Source organism: Sminthopsis crassicaudata, chromosome 2, assembly GCF_048593235.1.
Source record: "Sminthopsis crassicaudata isolate SCR6 chromosome 2, ASM4859323v1, whole genome shotgun sequence".
NCBI classification, from domain to species: domain Eukaryota; kingdom Metazoa; phylum Chordata; class Mammalia; order Dasyuromorphia; family Dasyuridae; genus Sminthopsis; species Sminthopsis crassicaudata.
In genome coordinates, this window is record NC_133618.1 from 229,543,914 (window position 1) to 229,561,187 (window position 17,274).

At 45.8% G+C, this 17,274-nt stretch overlaps 1 protein-coding gene across 1 annotated transcript in view; it reads right to left on the minus strand.

Annotated features, from left to right (window-relative positions):
• Positions 1 to 145: 145 nt before the first annotated feature.
• The window catches only part of AEBP1 (AE binding protein 1), an 18,735-nt gene continuing 1,606 nt past the window's right edge, over positions 146 to 17,274 (minus strand). The window contains 22 exon segments of the mRNA XM_074288479.1: positions 146 to 1,140; positions 1,476 to 1,575; positions 1,803 to 1,942; positions 2,659 to 3,010; positions 3,323 to 3,502; positions 3,723 to 3,919; positions 6,138 to 6,261; positions 6,935 to 7,020; positions 7,354 to 7,498; positions 7,688 to 7,772; positions 8,737 to 8,876; positions 9,084 to 9,193; positions 9,436 to 9,492; positions 9,750 to 9,833; positions 9,963 to 10,040; positions 11,185 to 11,259; positions 11,523 to 11,642; positions 11,977 to 12,045; positions 12,225 to 12,299; positions 15,404 to 15,531; positions 15,533 to 15,585; positions 15,587 to 15,717. Coding sequence (XP_074144580.1) covers positions 560 to 1,140; positions 1,476 to 1,575; positions 1,803 to 1,942; positions 2,659 to 3,010; positions 3,323 to 3,502; positions 3,723 to 3,919; positions 6,138 to 6,261; positions 6,935 to 7,020; positions 7,354 to 7,498; positions 7,688 to 7,772; positions 8,737 to 8,876; positions 9,084 to 9,193; positions 9,436 to 9,492; positions 9,750 to 9,833; positions 9,963 to 10,040; positions 11,185 to 11,259; positions 11,523 to 11,642; positions 11,977 to 12,045; positions 12,225 to 12,299; positions 15,404 to 15,531; positions 15,533 to 15,585; positions 15,587 to 15,717 — 3,110 coding nt within the window. The 3' untranslated portion in view covers positions 146 to 559.

Here is a 17,274-nt window from a genome sequence, read left to right on the forward strand (position 1 = left end):
TTGGCCAAGGCACCTTTTCCAAAGGGAATAAATGAGTCTTTGGGGGCAGATATTATAACTGAAGAGGTTTAAAGATTTTTCTCCATGGGTCTGCCAATGATATTCCCAATTCCTTCTCTGGGCCAGGAACAAAGATAAGGAGATGTTTGTCATCAGAGCTTATTTTATTGGAATAGCAGGATGGTAAAGGGGACAGGGAGTTAGCTCCATTCTACTGCCTCTGCTTGCTCTGATCCCATCTCTCCTCACCCCAGGAGTCCATATTCTACAGCTAAGACTAGAATGGAGGCCAGATTACTGCCAGGGCAACTGGCAGAGCTGTGGCCCCCTTACCCATCATCTCTGGTGCTTGGTAGATTCACATTCTTTTCAGCCTAAAAATGGGGAGAGCCAGCACCCTGGGGAAAGGCTGCTAGGAGAAAAACTGGGTGACTCCCAGCAGGGTCTGGACAGGGGCTCTGCCTTCTGCTCTCTGGAGGCTGCTGAGCTGGCCTTGGTGGCCGGCTCTGGGTCAGTGGGTGTGCTGCAGTGGGTAGGGGCAGTGGTAGAAGCCAGGCCCTCAGAAGTCCCCAAAGTTCACAGTGTAGGTCTCGGCTGTGGTGAAGGGGAAGGCTGTGCCCGTGGCCAGCTCTTCTTCTTCTAGCTCCAGCTCTGGTTCTAACTCTGTGGCCAGTTCAGTCACCACCTCTGTGTAGGTCTCAGTCTCTGTCTCTATCTCCCAGGTAGGAGCAGTGGGAGGTCGGAGGCTCCAGGGCTCCAGAGTAGTGCTCTGGGCGATGGGGTAGGCAGATGACCAGCCGGCCGTGGGGCTGGGGGAGGGACTGGCCGTGGCATTGAGGCGGCGGAGGCGCATCTGCTCACGCATCTTGATGCGGTGCAGCATTCGACGGCGCTGTAGGAAGCGCTCCCGGGGGGTCATGGGTCGAGAAGGATCGATGTGGGGAATAGGCCTGTTGCCATTCATTGCTAAGATTTCCCTGATGCGCTTCCAGTTGGAACGGGCCAGAATGAAGTTGCACTGAGTGGCGCCGATGTCATAGTCCACGTTGCAGGTCTTGGCACTGGGAGTGTAGCCTTCTGCCCGGGCCGTCACTCGGTATTCACCTGGATTAAGGATGCGCCAGTAATCACCGCCAGCAGCTACAGAGAGGGACACAAAAACGAGTGAGGAAAGGTATAGCACTCTACCTCCCCATGGTCAGGGAGGCTCCAGAATCCAAGCCCCTCTTGGCTAGAGTATCCAGAGAATCGGTAACTTCACTGGGCCAGGTTTATGGGTTAGTGGGGTCACTCTCATCCCTATTGGGATAGAATTGAAAAAGAACATCTCAAATCTGGATCGTGCAGAAGTGGTCACTTTTCCCCTTGTTGGTGAGAACCTCAGAGATGGATAAGAGCTCTCTCTCTGAGAAAGTCAGTCAGGAGGGGGTGTGCACGGGGACAAAGGCAGAAGGGGCATCCCAGGCTCCACATACCTGTTTTGACACCATGGTTAATGCCGCTCACGGAGATGGTGGCATTGGCAATGGGGATGCCCTGCTCATCTGTCACAACCCCTTTAATGCCTCGGTGCACCTATGGGAAGGAGGCAGCCTTAGGCTCGACCCTGAAATTGCTGTGACTTCATGGGCCCACCATTCCTTTTGGACCTCATGGCCTGTGCGCTGCCTTGGTGACCCAATTCTCCAGATCCTGGAACCTCCCCTCCAAAGCTTTCTCCCAGGACTTCTCCCCATCATATGCTCTCCTCCACTCCCCCTCTTCTCCCTGGGAGGAGGCCCATTCAAGCTCCTCTGTCCCACCTGCTCCATGAAGGTGAGCAGCGCCTCCTTGTTGTTCTCCCATTCTCGGGGCAGCTCACTCTGGTGAGGGAACTTGTCACATCCCAAATAGATAGCCAGTTCCAGACAGTTGGTGTGTAAGTAACTAAAATCATTCATGCCTGGGGGTTGGGAGACAAGGAGCAGTGGTGACTTCCAAGTGGCCCTGGTTTGGGTCACAGCCTGAGTTCCGGCTCCGGCACCCACTCCTGCCCATGACTGATGCTACTTGTGCACACGGACTTCTAGTCATGTCTTGGGGGCTTAGAGGTCAGGCTGAGGTGGCCAGTAAACTGTGATAGGAACTGTGACAGGAAATGATCTTTTCACATTGGCCTTGGACGTAGCGAGGGCAGGAACTTTGATGTGAATTAGGTACTCCTAGAAGACCCTGCCCAGTCTAGAATGGCTCTGGAAAAGCAGATCCCTTTGGAGTAACACAAGACTGTTGGGTAAAAGAAGAGCCCTCTAACTTACCTCCAAAAATAGGAAAAAAGCCTAGAGAGGAATCCCTAATGTAGCCATAGAACTTGCCTGTCATATGCAGTTTAAAGCTGGCTGAGACAGTGACAAAGTTCTAAGGAAAATGTAGGGGTAATGTCCTCATACCCAATACCTCTTGGCTCTTTGTCTCTGAGATTTACCCATAGATTTAATGTGAAATGTTCCAGAGGACCAAAATGGGGTTCGTCCCCAACACGTGCTGACTCCCAGCCCTAGGACTGCTATCTTGCTGTAGGATGCTGAGCTTAGAATGGTGGATGGAGGCCACAGGGTAGTTCCTCTCTTTCTCAGCCACATCCTGCTCCCTCTTCCTCCTCCCAGATTCCTCACTTACTTCCTGCTCTTGGATTCCACTTGGCACCATTGACGATGCCCATGCCATTTGTGTAGTCCTGCGCTTGGCAGCCTCCGCGGTAGGTCTCGGTCATGGTGAGGTGGGCTGAGGAATAGGCAATGGCAAGCCACCGGAAAATGGCATGGTCTGGTGTCTCCTGCATCTCAGACGCTTCGTCCTCCTCCTCCCCGCGGGCAGCTGCCATTGCTGCCGCCATGAGCTGTTCCTGACTGGGGGCCCGAGCTTTGTCATAGGGGTAGGACACCAGCCGTTCACCCCCATTCAGGTTAGCGCCCAACACAAAGGGATTTTTCTCCATCCAAGCAATGATGGCACGGACCTCCATGGCTATCTGTGGGGTAGGGGGCAAGTGAAAGTAGTGCTTGAGTGGTACAGAAACGGTTCACAGGAGAGCGCACTACCAGCCATTGTAACCTAGCGAGGCAATGGAAACACACCCTTTGGATTGTCCCCACAAAACTAAAAGGGGCAGTCTCTCAGTAACCCCACTGACGATGGGACCAGAAACTTTGTACCAGGGAGCCAAGGTGACTATTCCATCCCCTTCGCCCTTCATCAAGATGGGGGAAGAAACTGCTTGATGCCGCATCCCTGGCTCTGCTCTGCTCTGAAGGAGGTCCTGAGAACCCCCTGTGGGGCTCACCGTGGCGTCAGCTCCAAGGTAGCGGTCTGGGATGGGCAAGTTGTTGTTGGGCACCCGATGAGGGACCCACTTCCTCTCTTCAGCACCCCACAGCACTGTGTTGATATCCGGAAAGTTCTCGGAGATATCAAAGCCCTCCTCAGTCCACAATCCCAATGCCCAGTTTCCAAATTCAGAGCCCTAAAAGAAACCATCCTTGGTCAGTGATTATAATCCTTGCATCCCTGTCCTCCATCTTTCTGTCCCTGATCTTAACTCTTGCAACAGATTTTTCTCTCTCTCCCTCCTTCCCCTCTGTCTCTCTCCTTTTCTATCTCTCTCCCTCTCTGTCTCTCTCACACACACCCCTACACCCCACCTCCCTGAATTGCTTGACCCTTGATCCCCCAACCCCACCCACCATCTGGGCAGCAATCTCATAACCATCAGGGTTGAGCGAGGGCACCAGGTGGATCCTAGTGTCATGCACAAGACTTCGTATCCGGGGGTTTCCATCCCTGTATTCCCTGCACATATACTGCATTAGCAATAGCAGTAACTCCCGGCCGAGGACCTCGTTGCCATGGATACCTGCTGTATAGCGAAATTCAGGCTCCCCTGTGATAGACATGAAGAAAGGGAGATGGTCAACAGAAGCACCAGTCCACCCAAAAGGCTTGAAAGGCAGTATGACATAGCAAAACAGCAAATGGAAAAAAGTGAAATTAAAAAGTCCAAAAACCTGAATTCAAATCCTGGGGTCTATCACTCATTTATATGATCTTGAGCAAGTCATAGACTCTCTGAACCTGTTTCTTCATCTGTTAAAATAGGAATGATAATTTCTGACCTGCCTTCCTGATAGGCTCATGGTAAGCATCCAACCAAAAGTGTGGAAGAATGATTTTTAAACCATCAGGTATTTTATAAAGGTAGGGTATTGTTTTAAGAGGAAGTGGGATGTAAGGCAAAGTATCCTGGATAAGTCGATTTTGTACCCAGAAAGGGAGAGGGCTTGGGAATAGTATTCCACACATTATATAGGATGGCTCGTGGCATCATTTATTTTAGCTTAACTTGGACATGGTTAGAAGAGAGGGTTTCCATTATTGGAGTGATTTGTGGTATGTGGAAAAAAAAATGAGTGAAACTGTTGATAAAATAAAAAACATGTAGTTCAGAAACTTTGGCGAAAAGGAAATCATAAAAAAGGGGAAAGGACCCACATGTGCAAAAATGTTCTTTTTGTGGTAACTAAGAATTGGAAAGTGAGTAGATGCTCATCAGTTGGAGAATGGCTGAACAAGATGTGATATATAAAGATAATGGAATATTATTGTTCTATAAAAAATGATGAAGGCCTAGAAAGATTTACATGAACTGATGCTGAGCGAAATAAGCAGAACCAGCACACAATAACAGTAAGAATGTGCTAAAATATACTATAAAAGATTTGGTTGTTCTCAGTGGTTCAGTGACCAAAGCAATCCCAATAGACTTTGGACAGACAATGCCATCGACATTCAGAAAAAGAACTATGGAGATTGGATGTAAATCGACACATGCTATGTTCACTTGTTTTTTCTGTTTTTTCCCCCCCTCTCCCATGATTTTTCTCTTTTGCTCTGATTTTTCTTTCCCAACATGATTCATAAAGCAATGTGTATTTAAAGTAAATAATTAAATAAGGAACTTTGGTGTCAGAGGCCCGTGGTTCTGTTATTTGCTAGCTGTATGACACTTCCCCTGAGCCCATTCCCTCAATATAATAGCTATACTACCTACCTCACAGGATTGTAGTGAAGAAAGCATTTTGTAAATCACAAAGTTATGCATGTGTACAGATACATATGCACGTATAATATATGCACATATGTACATATACATATGTAAATAAAAATACAAGATATCCCTAAAGTCTTAATGCAGTTTGGAGAAACTTATCTAGAGAGAAAAACAGAGAGAGAGAGGGAACATACAAATATATAAAGATATGGGAGGCAATATGGTATAGTGGTTAGAGATTTGACCTTGAGCCAAGAAGACCTGAATTTAAATCATTCCTCTGTCTAGACAACAAGTTGGCCAAAATTTGTAGGGAAAAGGTTGATGGATATCCCCAGAGGAAGTTAATGCATTAGTATTTCTGTAAACCAGTGAAATCACAGATCTGGATTAAAAACAGTATGTGTGGGAAACTAAGTGATTAGAGTCAGAAGAATCTGAGTTCAAATCTAGCTAGGACACACTAGCTGTGTGACCCTGGGAAAGTTATTTAATTCCAATTGCTTTGAAGAAAGCAAAGGGATGGGAGTGGGGGTGGGTTGGAGAGAGTTATGTTTAATAAAAGATTTGGATAAAGGGCTATATGGCATTCTTCTCAAAGAGAGGTTAGGCTTATTTTGCTGGGTTCCCCAAAGAGAGAACTCAGAACAATGGGCTCTGGCCCCACATCAGGACACATTTCCTAAAAATTACAGGTATGCACAAGAGCAGCGATGAGTTCCCCATCACTGATAGTTTTCACTACTCATCCATGGAGGGCTAAAGGAGCACCAATTAGAAATTCACAGGTGAATCCTAGGTATAGATTAGACTCGGTGGCTTTTAGAGGAGCTTTCTCATTCTAAGGCATTCTGACTTTAGGATGGGCATGTGAACTGCATTCACTGCTAGAAAATGAGATCTCTTTGGAGGACTGGCAGAACCAGCATCTGTCCCTTCCCAGTATTGCCTCCAGAGGGCAATATGGACTCATGGTCTGATTTGGTGGATGCTGGGGGTTTTTTCTGAGGGATGGATGGAAGGCTCTGGTCCCCACCCAGCCCATGCTCACCCAGCTCATGTTCCCCAGGGTTGTCAGATATCTCCATGGCGTAGATCTTCAGTCCCTTGGAGCTCTTGCCCAGGCTGTAGGTACGTGTGATGGTGGGGCATTCCTCATTCACTACCTTCATTAACTGAGCAGGAAAGAGAACAAGAATCACATCACTGCCATCCATCTCCCCACCCAATGTAACCAGGTTTAGCCCTCTCCCTCCCTTCCCAGCATATGAAGGACACCCCCAGCTCCACCTCCCTAAGGCAACAAAAAAGGTAGATGATGATCAGGTACACTAAGATGTACCTTTCAGATGAGTTCACCTGTCCTGAACTGTGGTCCCCATTATTCAGGGCTTAGGAGACACACTAAACAGTGATATTCATGTTAAGTGCCCCCTAAAATAGTTTCTTGCATCCAGATTGAACCAGAATTTCCTAGCGTATCCCCCAAGAAAAGAAGGGGGCAAAGAGAATATGTATATGCCCACAATGCCAACCTGAGGAACCCGTAGGACATCAGTGTCCCTGGCAGTATCTCTCCCTGACTCCCATCAAAGCATGTACTTTTCCCAACTCAAAGTTTAGTCTTAGGAGGAAAACATCAGTGCTTCCCCAACCACATGTTAGGCCTTTGAGTAGCTGGTTATCAGGGTCTCCCAGAGTTCACAGCTATTTGCATGAGAGAAGGGTTGGAAAGCAGGGATACAAAACAGGGTCTGGGATTCATCTGAGGCCCAAAGAGCTATGGAGATGGGAGGAAGGATGCTCATGTGGGGACAGCCAGGATATGGGAAGGTAAAACATCCCTACCTGCCTCATGTCCTTGTAACTGTGGTGGCGGAAATCCAAGTTGTCTGTGGTCGTGACCTCATTATGAGTGTAGTAACTGTGGATGGCTGCAGAGAGTAAAAGGTCTTGAACCATCCTCACTACGCCCCTCTACCTCTCAGTTTAAATCCCACCTCTGACATGAGCTAAGTGACTTGACTGTAGACGTCATTTAGCCACTTACCTAGCTCCTTTATCTATAAAATCCCCATAATGATAACTCCTGTGTGTACAAGCAGAGCCCCAATGAAAATGTATTACTCCTCTTTGCAAACTTTAATGGTTATGTTATTGTTGTTATTAGAACCATAGAATATTTAGGGTTGGAAGTAATCTAAATTGGTTTCTTCTCAACAGGGCCAAAGAGCAATGGAGTTCTGCCGCCCCGAGACCATGCTCACCAGTCAGAGGACAGCCCAGTACCTCCAGCCTCATACAGAGGCTACCATTCCAGGTGAGTGGGTAGATGCGGATGAAACGGGCCACAACAGGCTCTGGGAATTCACTCAGCACAGGAGTGTCCTTGTCCACATTCCCATGAAAGGTCTGGGGAGAGATGTGGCTCTTAGCAATGCTCCTTCCCAATAACCAGGCCTGGCTCTCCCACCACCACGTGACAGCCCAGCTATAAGGAGGGGGAGATGGGATCGGGGACATGAGGATCCTGGCACTTGGTTTGAGAAGGTGGCGCAGAGAGGGGGGAGAGGAAAAATCTCAGAACACAGAAACACCCACCATCTCCTCATAGCCATTGGTGTACATCACCCAGTTCTGGCTATCATTGCTGAACCCCACGAAGAAGGTGGTGACAAAATCGTCGCTGGGTAAATAGGAGACAAATTTGCAGTTAGAAGCTGTCCACCCTCTTCGGGTTTCCAAAGGACTTGATTTCCCCTAAGCCCAACCTGAGCCTTCCATCCTCTCTGGTTCCTGACATCAGAAAAAAATGCTGTGGCTAACAAGTTCCACTGAGAGGTGATTCTCCTTTAACTTTTACAGGCTTCCCTGGGTCCCCTCTGTGGCTTAAGCCAAGCCCTAGAGTTCAATAACTGGCAAGTGTTGTAGTGGGAGAAGTACCTGTAGAATAAGAGGACCTGAGTTCTAATCCTGGGTCTTCCATACTGCCTTGTGATCTTGGGTAAGCCATTTGATTTTTCAATATCTCATTTTCTTCATTTGCACAAAGAGAGGCTCAGATGAATCAATTTCTAAGATCCCTTTTCAGTTATAAGTCTATATAAACTCTTCAGTCGAATTGATCCACTAACTTCTTGACTGACTTATCTTCGGCCTCAAAGCGTTTAAAACTGTGGGTTGTGACCCTGTGTGGGATCTTGTAACAGAATGTAGAGCATGAAATTATGATTGTTATCAGTAAATGTTTGCTTTGTATACCTATTTTATATACCTATATACCTGGAGTCACATAAAAATTTCTTGGATGAAAAGGGGTGATGAGTGGGAAAAGTTTAAGAAGCCCTGCTCTACCTTACCCAATGCTCTCCATTCTATTCTATGGTAGAGGAAGAAATAATACCCATTACCACTTCGGCCCTGTGGCTACATCTTAAAGAAGGAACTTCAGTCCTTTATAGACAGTCTCAGGGTTAGGGTCAGTGAACAGATGGGAAAACTGAGGCTAGGGCTAGAAATTTACCAGTTTAGCTTGCTTCTTATCATGGGGAGAAGGATGGGATTGAAATCAGAAACACTCAAGATTCCTCATTTGCACCCCGAATGCACAGGGAACTCCCTCCCTTTCCCTTGACTGTCTGGACACGTACTGGATGGTGGAGTCCCGGCCCTGGGTGATGACACCGGTGAATTTAGTGTTCCTTCTTGTGTCCACCTCCAGCCACTGAACTTGGGTATCATCTTCGGCACACCAGGCCCCATCATAGTAGTCATCCTCATTGGAGCCCGCCTGTCCAATGAGCCAGGGGCATGGCCTGAGCATAGGGAGCAACCGCAACCCCCACGCCCCGATGGGGATAGGAACAGGGAGCAGGGATCAGGTGGTGAAGGAAACAGTGGAAAGAGTGGAGGACCCAATAAAGATTCTCTTGGTGAGAAGGGGGGGGACACTGATAACTGGACAGGAAAAGTGAGAACCTGGGCCCAAGGACCACACCTGTATATTGAGCCTCCCGCGCTGGGCACCGAGGCCATGTCTTAGCATGGAGGAGGCCCGGATCTGGTTGTCTTCAATTCTGTGTGACTCCATCCCGATTGGCGGGCACTCTAAAAAGGAACACAGTCCCCTCATCCTGCAGTCTTCTCCTCTTCCCACCCCTTTCTTTACCTACCTTTTCCTGGGACAGATCCCCCCAGGACCAGTTGATGCCCTCCTGCTCCCCAGAAAAGGAAAGCCCTTGGGCCAGCATGACCCCACCCCCAAGCTTGGATAACCAGACTCTTGCCCACTACAAAGCATAGGCCCTTGCCCACCTGCTCATTCTCCAGGCTAGTGCCTGGTCACTCACTCTCTTTTTCCACTGGACTCCATTCCTCTTCTGTTTCCCAGGGTTTCTTGGGCTTCCCTATAGGAAATATAGGTCAGAGCAAAGCAAATGAGGGATGTCTAGAAAGCATGGGCTTAGGAGGTAGCTCCATTTCTTCATAGCTGAGCTGGGAGTAACTCCCTGTCTTCCCTTTCCCATCCCTTTATGAAACACACAGACACATAGACACAGACACAGACACAGACACAGACACAGACACAGACATACACACACACAGACACAGACACAGACACAGACACACACACCCACACACACACACACACACACACACACACCTTTCCGGTCTTTGCCCTTCTCCTCAGTCCACTTCTCATCTGGCTCCTCTTCCTTGTGGCCACCACCCTCTTTCTTGGGTTTTTCTGCAGAAGAGGGAATGGATGGGAGGGACAGAGCTATGTCAGTCATTATATCTCAATGGCTCAGGGAAGGGAGTGGGTAATGGGGTTTGAGGACAGGGGATATGGAAATGGGGGCTTATATTTTCTTACTCAGTCGCTCTTTTTCCTCATCTGTCTCCAACTCATTGTCTGGCTTCCGGGGCCTGGGTGGCCGTAAATAATAGTCCACTGCAAAGAAGAACCAGCTGTTCCCCAGACTTCCACAACTCCCTTCCCTCCTTTCCCTCAAAACTCTCCTTCTTTCTTAATTTTATTTACAAAATATTTAGAGCACCTCTAGAGCCCAGCACTGTGGGAGGTAACAAGGTAACCAGATGGTGATACTGGCCAGACCCTCTAAACTTAAATGTGTGAACAAACAGAACAGGACTAGCTTTAAGCTCCTTGATGTTTTAAAGGCTCATTTGATGAGGCTCCATAATAGAATGAGTGAGTCCAAAGTTGAGGAAAGAGTCAGAAAGATGGGGAAATGGTAGAATCACTAACACAAACTATGAATATCTGGGTAGGGAAGAAAAAAGGTGAAGAAGATAATAGGAAAGAGGATGAGAAAAAGGGAAGGGAAGAAAGAATGGAAAGGAATGGAAGATAAGTGCTGTTTTGGACAAGCTAAATTTAGGGAGATTGAGACATCTGAGTATAAACATCCTGGAGACTGTAAGAGATGCCAGACTGGAGCCAAGGTGAGAGATCAGAACTGAAGACGCAGACCAAAATCACCAGAATAGAGTTAACTGTAAAAGTCAAAAAGAGAGAAAGAAAAGGACCGAGCATGGGGTCACTGAGGTTCCTACTATTGGGTAGGAGAAAGAGGAAGGAAAACCAGCAAAGGAGACAGGGTCACAGAAGAGGGAAAGGAGTCAGCAATGAACTAAATCACAGAAACCAAGGGAGGTGAGAGTTTCACATTACCATGGGGCATGGCTGTTACATTAAATTCCACTCTCTTTCAGTTTCTCAGTGTCCATTTACAGAGTTAATCCCAGGGCATCTCTAGCTCTTTCATCTGGTCCCCCCATTCTAAAACTTATGAGACATAGATCCCCTCTTCCCAGAGGCCAAATGAGTAGTAGTGGGTTATAGGACTTCTTAAACTGTTTCTACTTATGACTCCTTTTCACCCAAGTAATTTTTGTGATCCTGGGTATTTAAGTATGTAAATCAAACAGTTAGTGATAATAAATCATAATTTCATAACCCCACATTCAGTTAGGAGGGGGTCACAAATCAGATTATAAGAATCTGGGGGCAGAGCTGAGACTGAGAAATGGGGAGAAAAGGGTCAACATGGGAATACAGGGGGAATACTTACTGTCATCATAATCTGGAATCACGTAGCCATCTCCATAATCGGGGATTGGGAGGGGTGGTGGGGGCTTAAAGGTGTCTATGAATAGGAAGTTGGGGAGAAAAGGATAGTTTAGCTTTGAATACCCATGTCCCTCCACTCTGATGTCTGCTTTACCTTACTATGATTGCTTTTGTTCCTCCCCAAATCCTCCCTTTGGACCCTTTCCATCTCTAATCCTGCCTCTCCCTCCATCTCATCCATTTTTTTCACCATCCTGCATGTTCCCAATTCTTAACTACTTCTTTTTACTTCTAGTCCCCACATCCCCAACTCCAGAAAAGAAGAAGCAGGTTCCTTACCTGGTCTCTCCTCTGGAAGTTCTGGTTTCAGGTCCTCCTTGGGAGGCTCTGGACGAGGTCTCTCAGTCTTCTTTCTGCTTGGAGGGGGCTTGGGCTTCTTTTGCCATCGTACATACTCAACTGTGAAAGGAGTAGAATTGGAGGGTGGGGATGGAGGCAGTATTCCTGCCAGGGAATGGAGGTTGTCTGGAAAGCACAGACTCGGGCAAAGAGGAATGAAGCTACAGATGGAGTCCTGGGGATAGAAATGGGAGTAATGGTCTCTCACAACTTGTTACACCAGGGAGAAGATCAAATGAGGTGATTCCAAGGCTAAATAAATGTTTCCAATCCCACAGGGACTATTCATTCTATGCCCAACTCAAGCAACTCTAGGTGCTGGCCAGTGCTGAAACTGGGGGGGGGGGGGGAAGGCAGTTCCTCCTTCCCTCTCAAAAGCAGAAATTCTACTTACAGTCCTCATAATCCTCCCTCTCGATCTGGTCATTATAATCCAAGGTGGGTGGCTCTGTTTCCTCCTCTTCTGGAGAGAAAACACTGGTTACAGCCCTGCCTGGGAAATTCTGATTACAGCATCCTCCTCCAATGATCCCAAGTGGCAAGGATGCAGAAGTTGAGCTTGGAGTGGGGGCTTTAGATGAGCATACAAGTAAAAGATTCTAGGACTTGAGGGTATCTATAGCTGGTCTTGCCAAAACTCACCTGGCTGGAACTCTCTCCTCTCCAGATCCGTATGTACTCCTTCCTGATCCTCCCAAGGTGGGAAGATGGCCCCACCTGCAACAAGGACCCAGAGATTTGTACAAGAGGATGCAATCATATCTTATCCTCTTGTCAGAGTAGTGGGCTCCTTGTCTTTCTCCCACAACCAACAAGAACCAAAAGCTATATTACTTTCCCTGAAACCTAAGCATCGGGAGCTCCCTGTTTAATCACAGAATCATAGAATTTTGTAGTTAAAAGATACCATATTCAATAACCATATTCAAAAGGAACCTTGATGATAGCATATGGACAAATGATTTGAGTCCATTGCACTTTCAGAGAGGCCTTTTGGCTGCTCAGATATCTATACAGGATAGCACCCTGCTGCCAGATAGTCCTAAGATGCTACCTTCCACCTGTGGCCTCTGTCTCTTATCGGCTGGGTCCTTTCAGAAATTCCATTTTATGAAGGATGTCCAGGCAAACCATGTCTTTATTCCTTTCCAGGATGCACTTCTGACTCTTCTACATGAAGCTTTCTCTACCATTCCCCCATCCATGCTGGATCTTTACCATCTCACCCATTTCCTTACAGTTCTTTTTTTATGTGTTGTCTTCCCTCCCCCATTAGACTGTAAGCTCCTTGAGGTCAGGAACTATCTTTCTTTGTGCTTATGCTTGTGCTTGTATTCCAAGTGCTTCCACAATGCCTAGTACATGATATTGTTTTGTTATTTCCAGTCATATCTGGTTCTTCAAGACCCCAAATTCGATTCCATTTGTGGATTTCTTGGCAGAGGTACTGGAGTGGTTTGCCATTTCCACCTTCAGTTCATTTTAAGAAGAGGTAACTGAGGCAACCAGGTTTAAATGATTTGTCCAGTGTCACATATCTAGTAAATATCTGAGGTCAAATTTGAACTCAGGTCTTCCTGTCTCCATATCTGGCACTTTATTCTCAGTGACACCTAAGTACCCTTTGGCACATTGGAAGCTATTAAAAATGCTTCTTGACTTGACTTGACTTGGCTCGACTTTTTATTAATTCAAAGTAGCTCAGGGTATTGGATTTGGAGTCAAATGACTCAGTTTTAAATCCTAGCTTGGCCATTTAACCTTGGGAAAGTTATTCAACCTTTTCCTCAAGGTTCTCAGTTTCCTTATATACAAAAACTGAACTAAATGATTTCTATAGTTTCTTCTAGCCATAAAATCCACTGAAGCTTGAAATTCTGAAAAATCAAGTATTGTACCTCTTCCCTCCAGCCCAATCTCCACAGAGCTACTGAAGTAAGTTTCCTAAGGCTCAGGTTTGATTATGTTATACTTCTTATTCAACAATCCTCAATGGCTTTTACTTATTATCTCTAGGACCAAATATAATTCATTGGTCTTTATAGCTCTTTATAAAGCTCTTTATAAAATGGCTCCTTCCTATTTCTCCAAGATTTTAACATATTTCTCTACTCTACAGCCAATCCATATTGGCTTACTATTTGGTCTTTACACATGATCCTAAATTTCTCATGCCTTTCCTATGGTTGTGTTGCTCTTTCTTCTCATCTCTGCCTTATGGAATTCTTGAATTCCTTCAACACTGACCTTGAGCACTAATTTCTGCAAAAGACTTTCTCTGGTCCCTTCACTGACCACTATCTCCCTCTTTAAGGTTACTTCATGTCTAGATATGTGAATACACACACACACACACACACACACCCACACACACACACACATATAGGTATATATATGTACCTGTGTGCATGTATATTGTATGTATGCAGATATAAATGTCTTCTCTCCCCTGTTAAACTACAAAGTTCTTAAATTTAGGCACTATTTTGTCTGTCTTTATATTCCCAGTCTTATCTTAGCACAGTGCCAGGCTTATATTAAACAATTAATGTGTATTTATTGACTGGCTGATTGATTAATTCCATGATTCTCCCTCTTTATTCCAAGCTGTGCCTCTTGCCCTAGGTAGTACTTTCAAGAACTCACCAGAGGGAGGAATAACTAGATTCTAATGAACTGTCCAGAGTATTCATTCCTTACTTTTTTCCTGACCTGATCTCTGAAAGCAGGGATCAGCCTAGTTCTGAGGAAGAGGGGACAAAAGGCCCTCAGAGGCATTAAGGTAACATATCAGTCCTGTACTCAGAATTTGAACTTTTGTTCATCCTGCTCCTGAGATGAATCTAGGGCCAGTCTCATACATGACAACTGGAGTGGAAAGATCCTCCACCAACAATGACTGTGAGCCTGGGATGAATGGGACTAAGTTAGGCAGAGGCAAGACCTGATAGGGTAAGAGACTGTTAGACTACAGTCTATCTACTATAGGTGGGACTACAAGCATGGAAATGCCTTGTTCTTTGGAGAATTGTGCTTAAGAACCAAGAAAATAAAATTCAGACAAGATTGCAATAAGGCAAAGGAAGAAAAATCACTGAAAGACATCAGAGCTCTGATCACTGTAGTGACCAATCTTGGCTTTAGATAATTATAAGTGAAACAAGTTTCTCTTGGTATAGTGGGAGCAGACTCCAGGTATAGAATGATCATTAGACACAGTCAGTGTATTGTTTATGCCAACCTGAACCTCTTTGTTATAATGAAGCAATCTACTGGGAGGGAACTGACAGTGGGGTTAAAAGAAAAAACCACATCAATAAACTATTTAAAATAAATAGGAAATAAAATGGATCCCAAAGCTCAAAAGGCCTCTAGGAGTACATGGGTTGGACAGAGGGCAGGTATCTAGAACCATGGCACTAAATAAGCTCAGGTTCACGACCAAAAACCATAGCTCACCCTAGACTCTGGAGCTTCCTTTAGTAGGATAAGAGATGATTCCAATAACATAGATGATAATCTCCTCGAGGACAGACAGAATTTGATTTTTGTCTCAGTATCCCCAGCCTGATTTCTTGGCACAGAGCAGACTCAATATTTGCTGCTCTATACTGGTTGGTGGGGGTGGGGAACACATTCATGTGTTGTGGTATGGATTGATAATATTTCCTCCTAAGACATTGCTGACTCCCCTTTCTATGTCCCAGCCTTTTCCATATCTGTGTCCTCACCATGCTCTCATCTTCACTCATGCCCTCATCAACGGAACAAAGAGCTCTGGCTCACAACCCCATGTTGGCTATTCTGGGCCTGGCACTGACCTCTTTCTATTTCTTTATCTGGGTAGAGTTCCAGGACTGGAGGTGGGGCTACAGGCCTCTCCAAGACCTCCAGGGGGAATTGGGTGGGAGGAGTTTTCTCAATGGGAGTCTTCTTGGTGGTCTTGGGTCGTTTTCTCTTTGGGTTTCTTAGTTGCTTTAGGTCGTTTCTCCTTGGGTTTTTTTAGTTGCCTTGGGGGGCTTCTCCTTTCCCTTCTTAGTAGGCTTTGGGGCATTCTCCAAAGGTCTTTTTGTAGGCTTGGGGCCTTTATCTTTCTTCCCTTTCTTTCCTTTGTCTTTGGCTTTTTCAGGAGGCACTATGGAAGAAAGAATACTCCATTAGTAACCTTATATTTAATTCATTCAATTCCCTGACTCCTAAGAACCAAAAACTATAGAAGGGAGACACAGGGATTCAGAATGTAGAGAGACCATTGGCTTTCTTGTTTCCTTAACCCCTCCTAGTACTCTGCCCTAGGACACCATAGCTGTTCCTTCTGGATGTTATTTCTGGGAGTAGTAAATTCCATGAAAAATGTTCCTGAAAATTTGATACTGATATCTTAGAAAGAAAAGAAGACTAATGTTGGTTCTGCTATTATCTATAATCAATAGGAAAAGTGAACAAGAACAAGAGGACAGAGAATCCTGAGAGTCTAAAAAAGGGGCATGGTATAGTAGAAAGAGCCTTTGAGTGAAGTGAACAAAACCAGAAGAATATTGTATACAGTATACAGTAACTGCAACATTTTGCAATGATTATGATAGCAGGAGGGGGAGGGAGAAAGGAAAGAAAGGTGAGAAGGAAGGGAGAGAGGGAGGGAAGAAGGAAAGGAGGAAACAAAGGATGAAGGAAAGAAGGAAGCAACGAAGGAATGAAGGAAGGAAGAGCCCCAGATTTAGAAGCCAGCTATAGTTGGAGTGGGCAACTCCTTTACTGAGTCCTCAATATTTGGCAGCAGGACTATGGTTTCAAAGAACAATAGAGCTGGAAAAGCCATTTATTCCAGCCTTTCTGACTTTACAAATGAGGAAACTAAGGCCTAGAAAGGTGGAATGCATTTCCCAAAGTTTCAGAACTAGTTGGAATCAGGATAGGGACTAGAATCCAAGTCTCCCGACTTCCTAATCCATAATTCTTTATATTACTTCACACTAAGGAGGAGGGGAACTGGGTAAGGAGTAGTGGTCCAGACAATCAAAAAAGATAAGGAAGACTTCCTTTACTCCATATGATAATAGCTAAGTTTTTTTTACAGCACCTTACAAGTATTGGGCAGGACTAAATGCTTTAGAAATATTATCTCAATTGAGATAATTGATAAGGTCAATTGACCTTAATAACCCTGGGAGGTAGAAGCTATTATTTTACAATTAAGAAAACTGAGGCAAACAGGGTTAAGTGACTTGTCCAGGGTCACATGACTAGTAAGTGTCTGAAGCTGGATTTGAACTCAGGTCTAGGTCCAATGGCGTATCCTTTATGCCACCAGCTGCCCAGGCCCAAAAGCTTGTTGGACAGGGATGAGGACTGTGCTATGTTGAAACAGCTGCTATTGGTCTCTGGACATTCTGCTGGTAAAGTGAATTCCAACTGGCTGGGTTGAGATAGTCACATGAATTGGACACTGCCTGGCAGATAGAAACTGCAAGGAAATGACCATCTTGTGGGGGGGGGACAGAGTGGGGACAGGGAAGAGTGTGGGGGAAGGGCCCAGAGAAGAGAAGCTAACCAGTTAATCTAAAGGGATAATGGGAGGAAAACCAAAATCTTATGATGGAAAACAGAGAAGGGTAGGGGAGAAGAGGGAATTGCTTGGGACAAAATTCCCAGATAATAAAAGTGAGAGAGATCAGCCTTCTAGGGTCCAGAG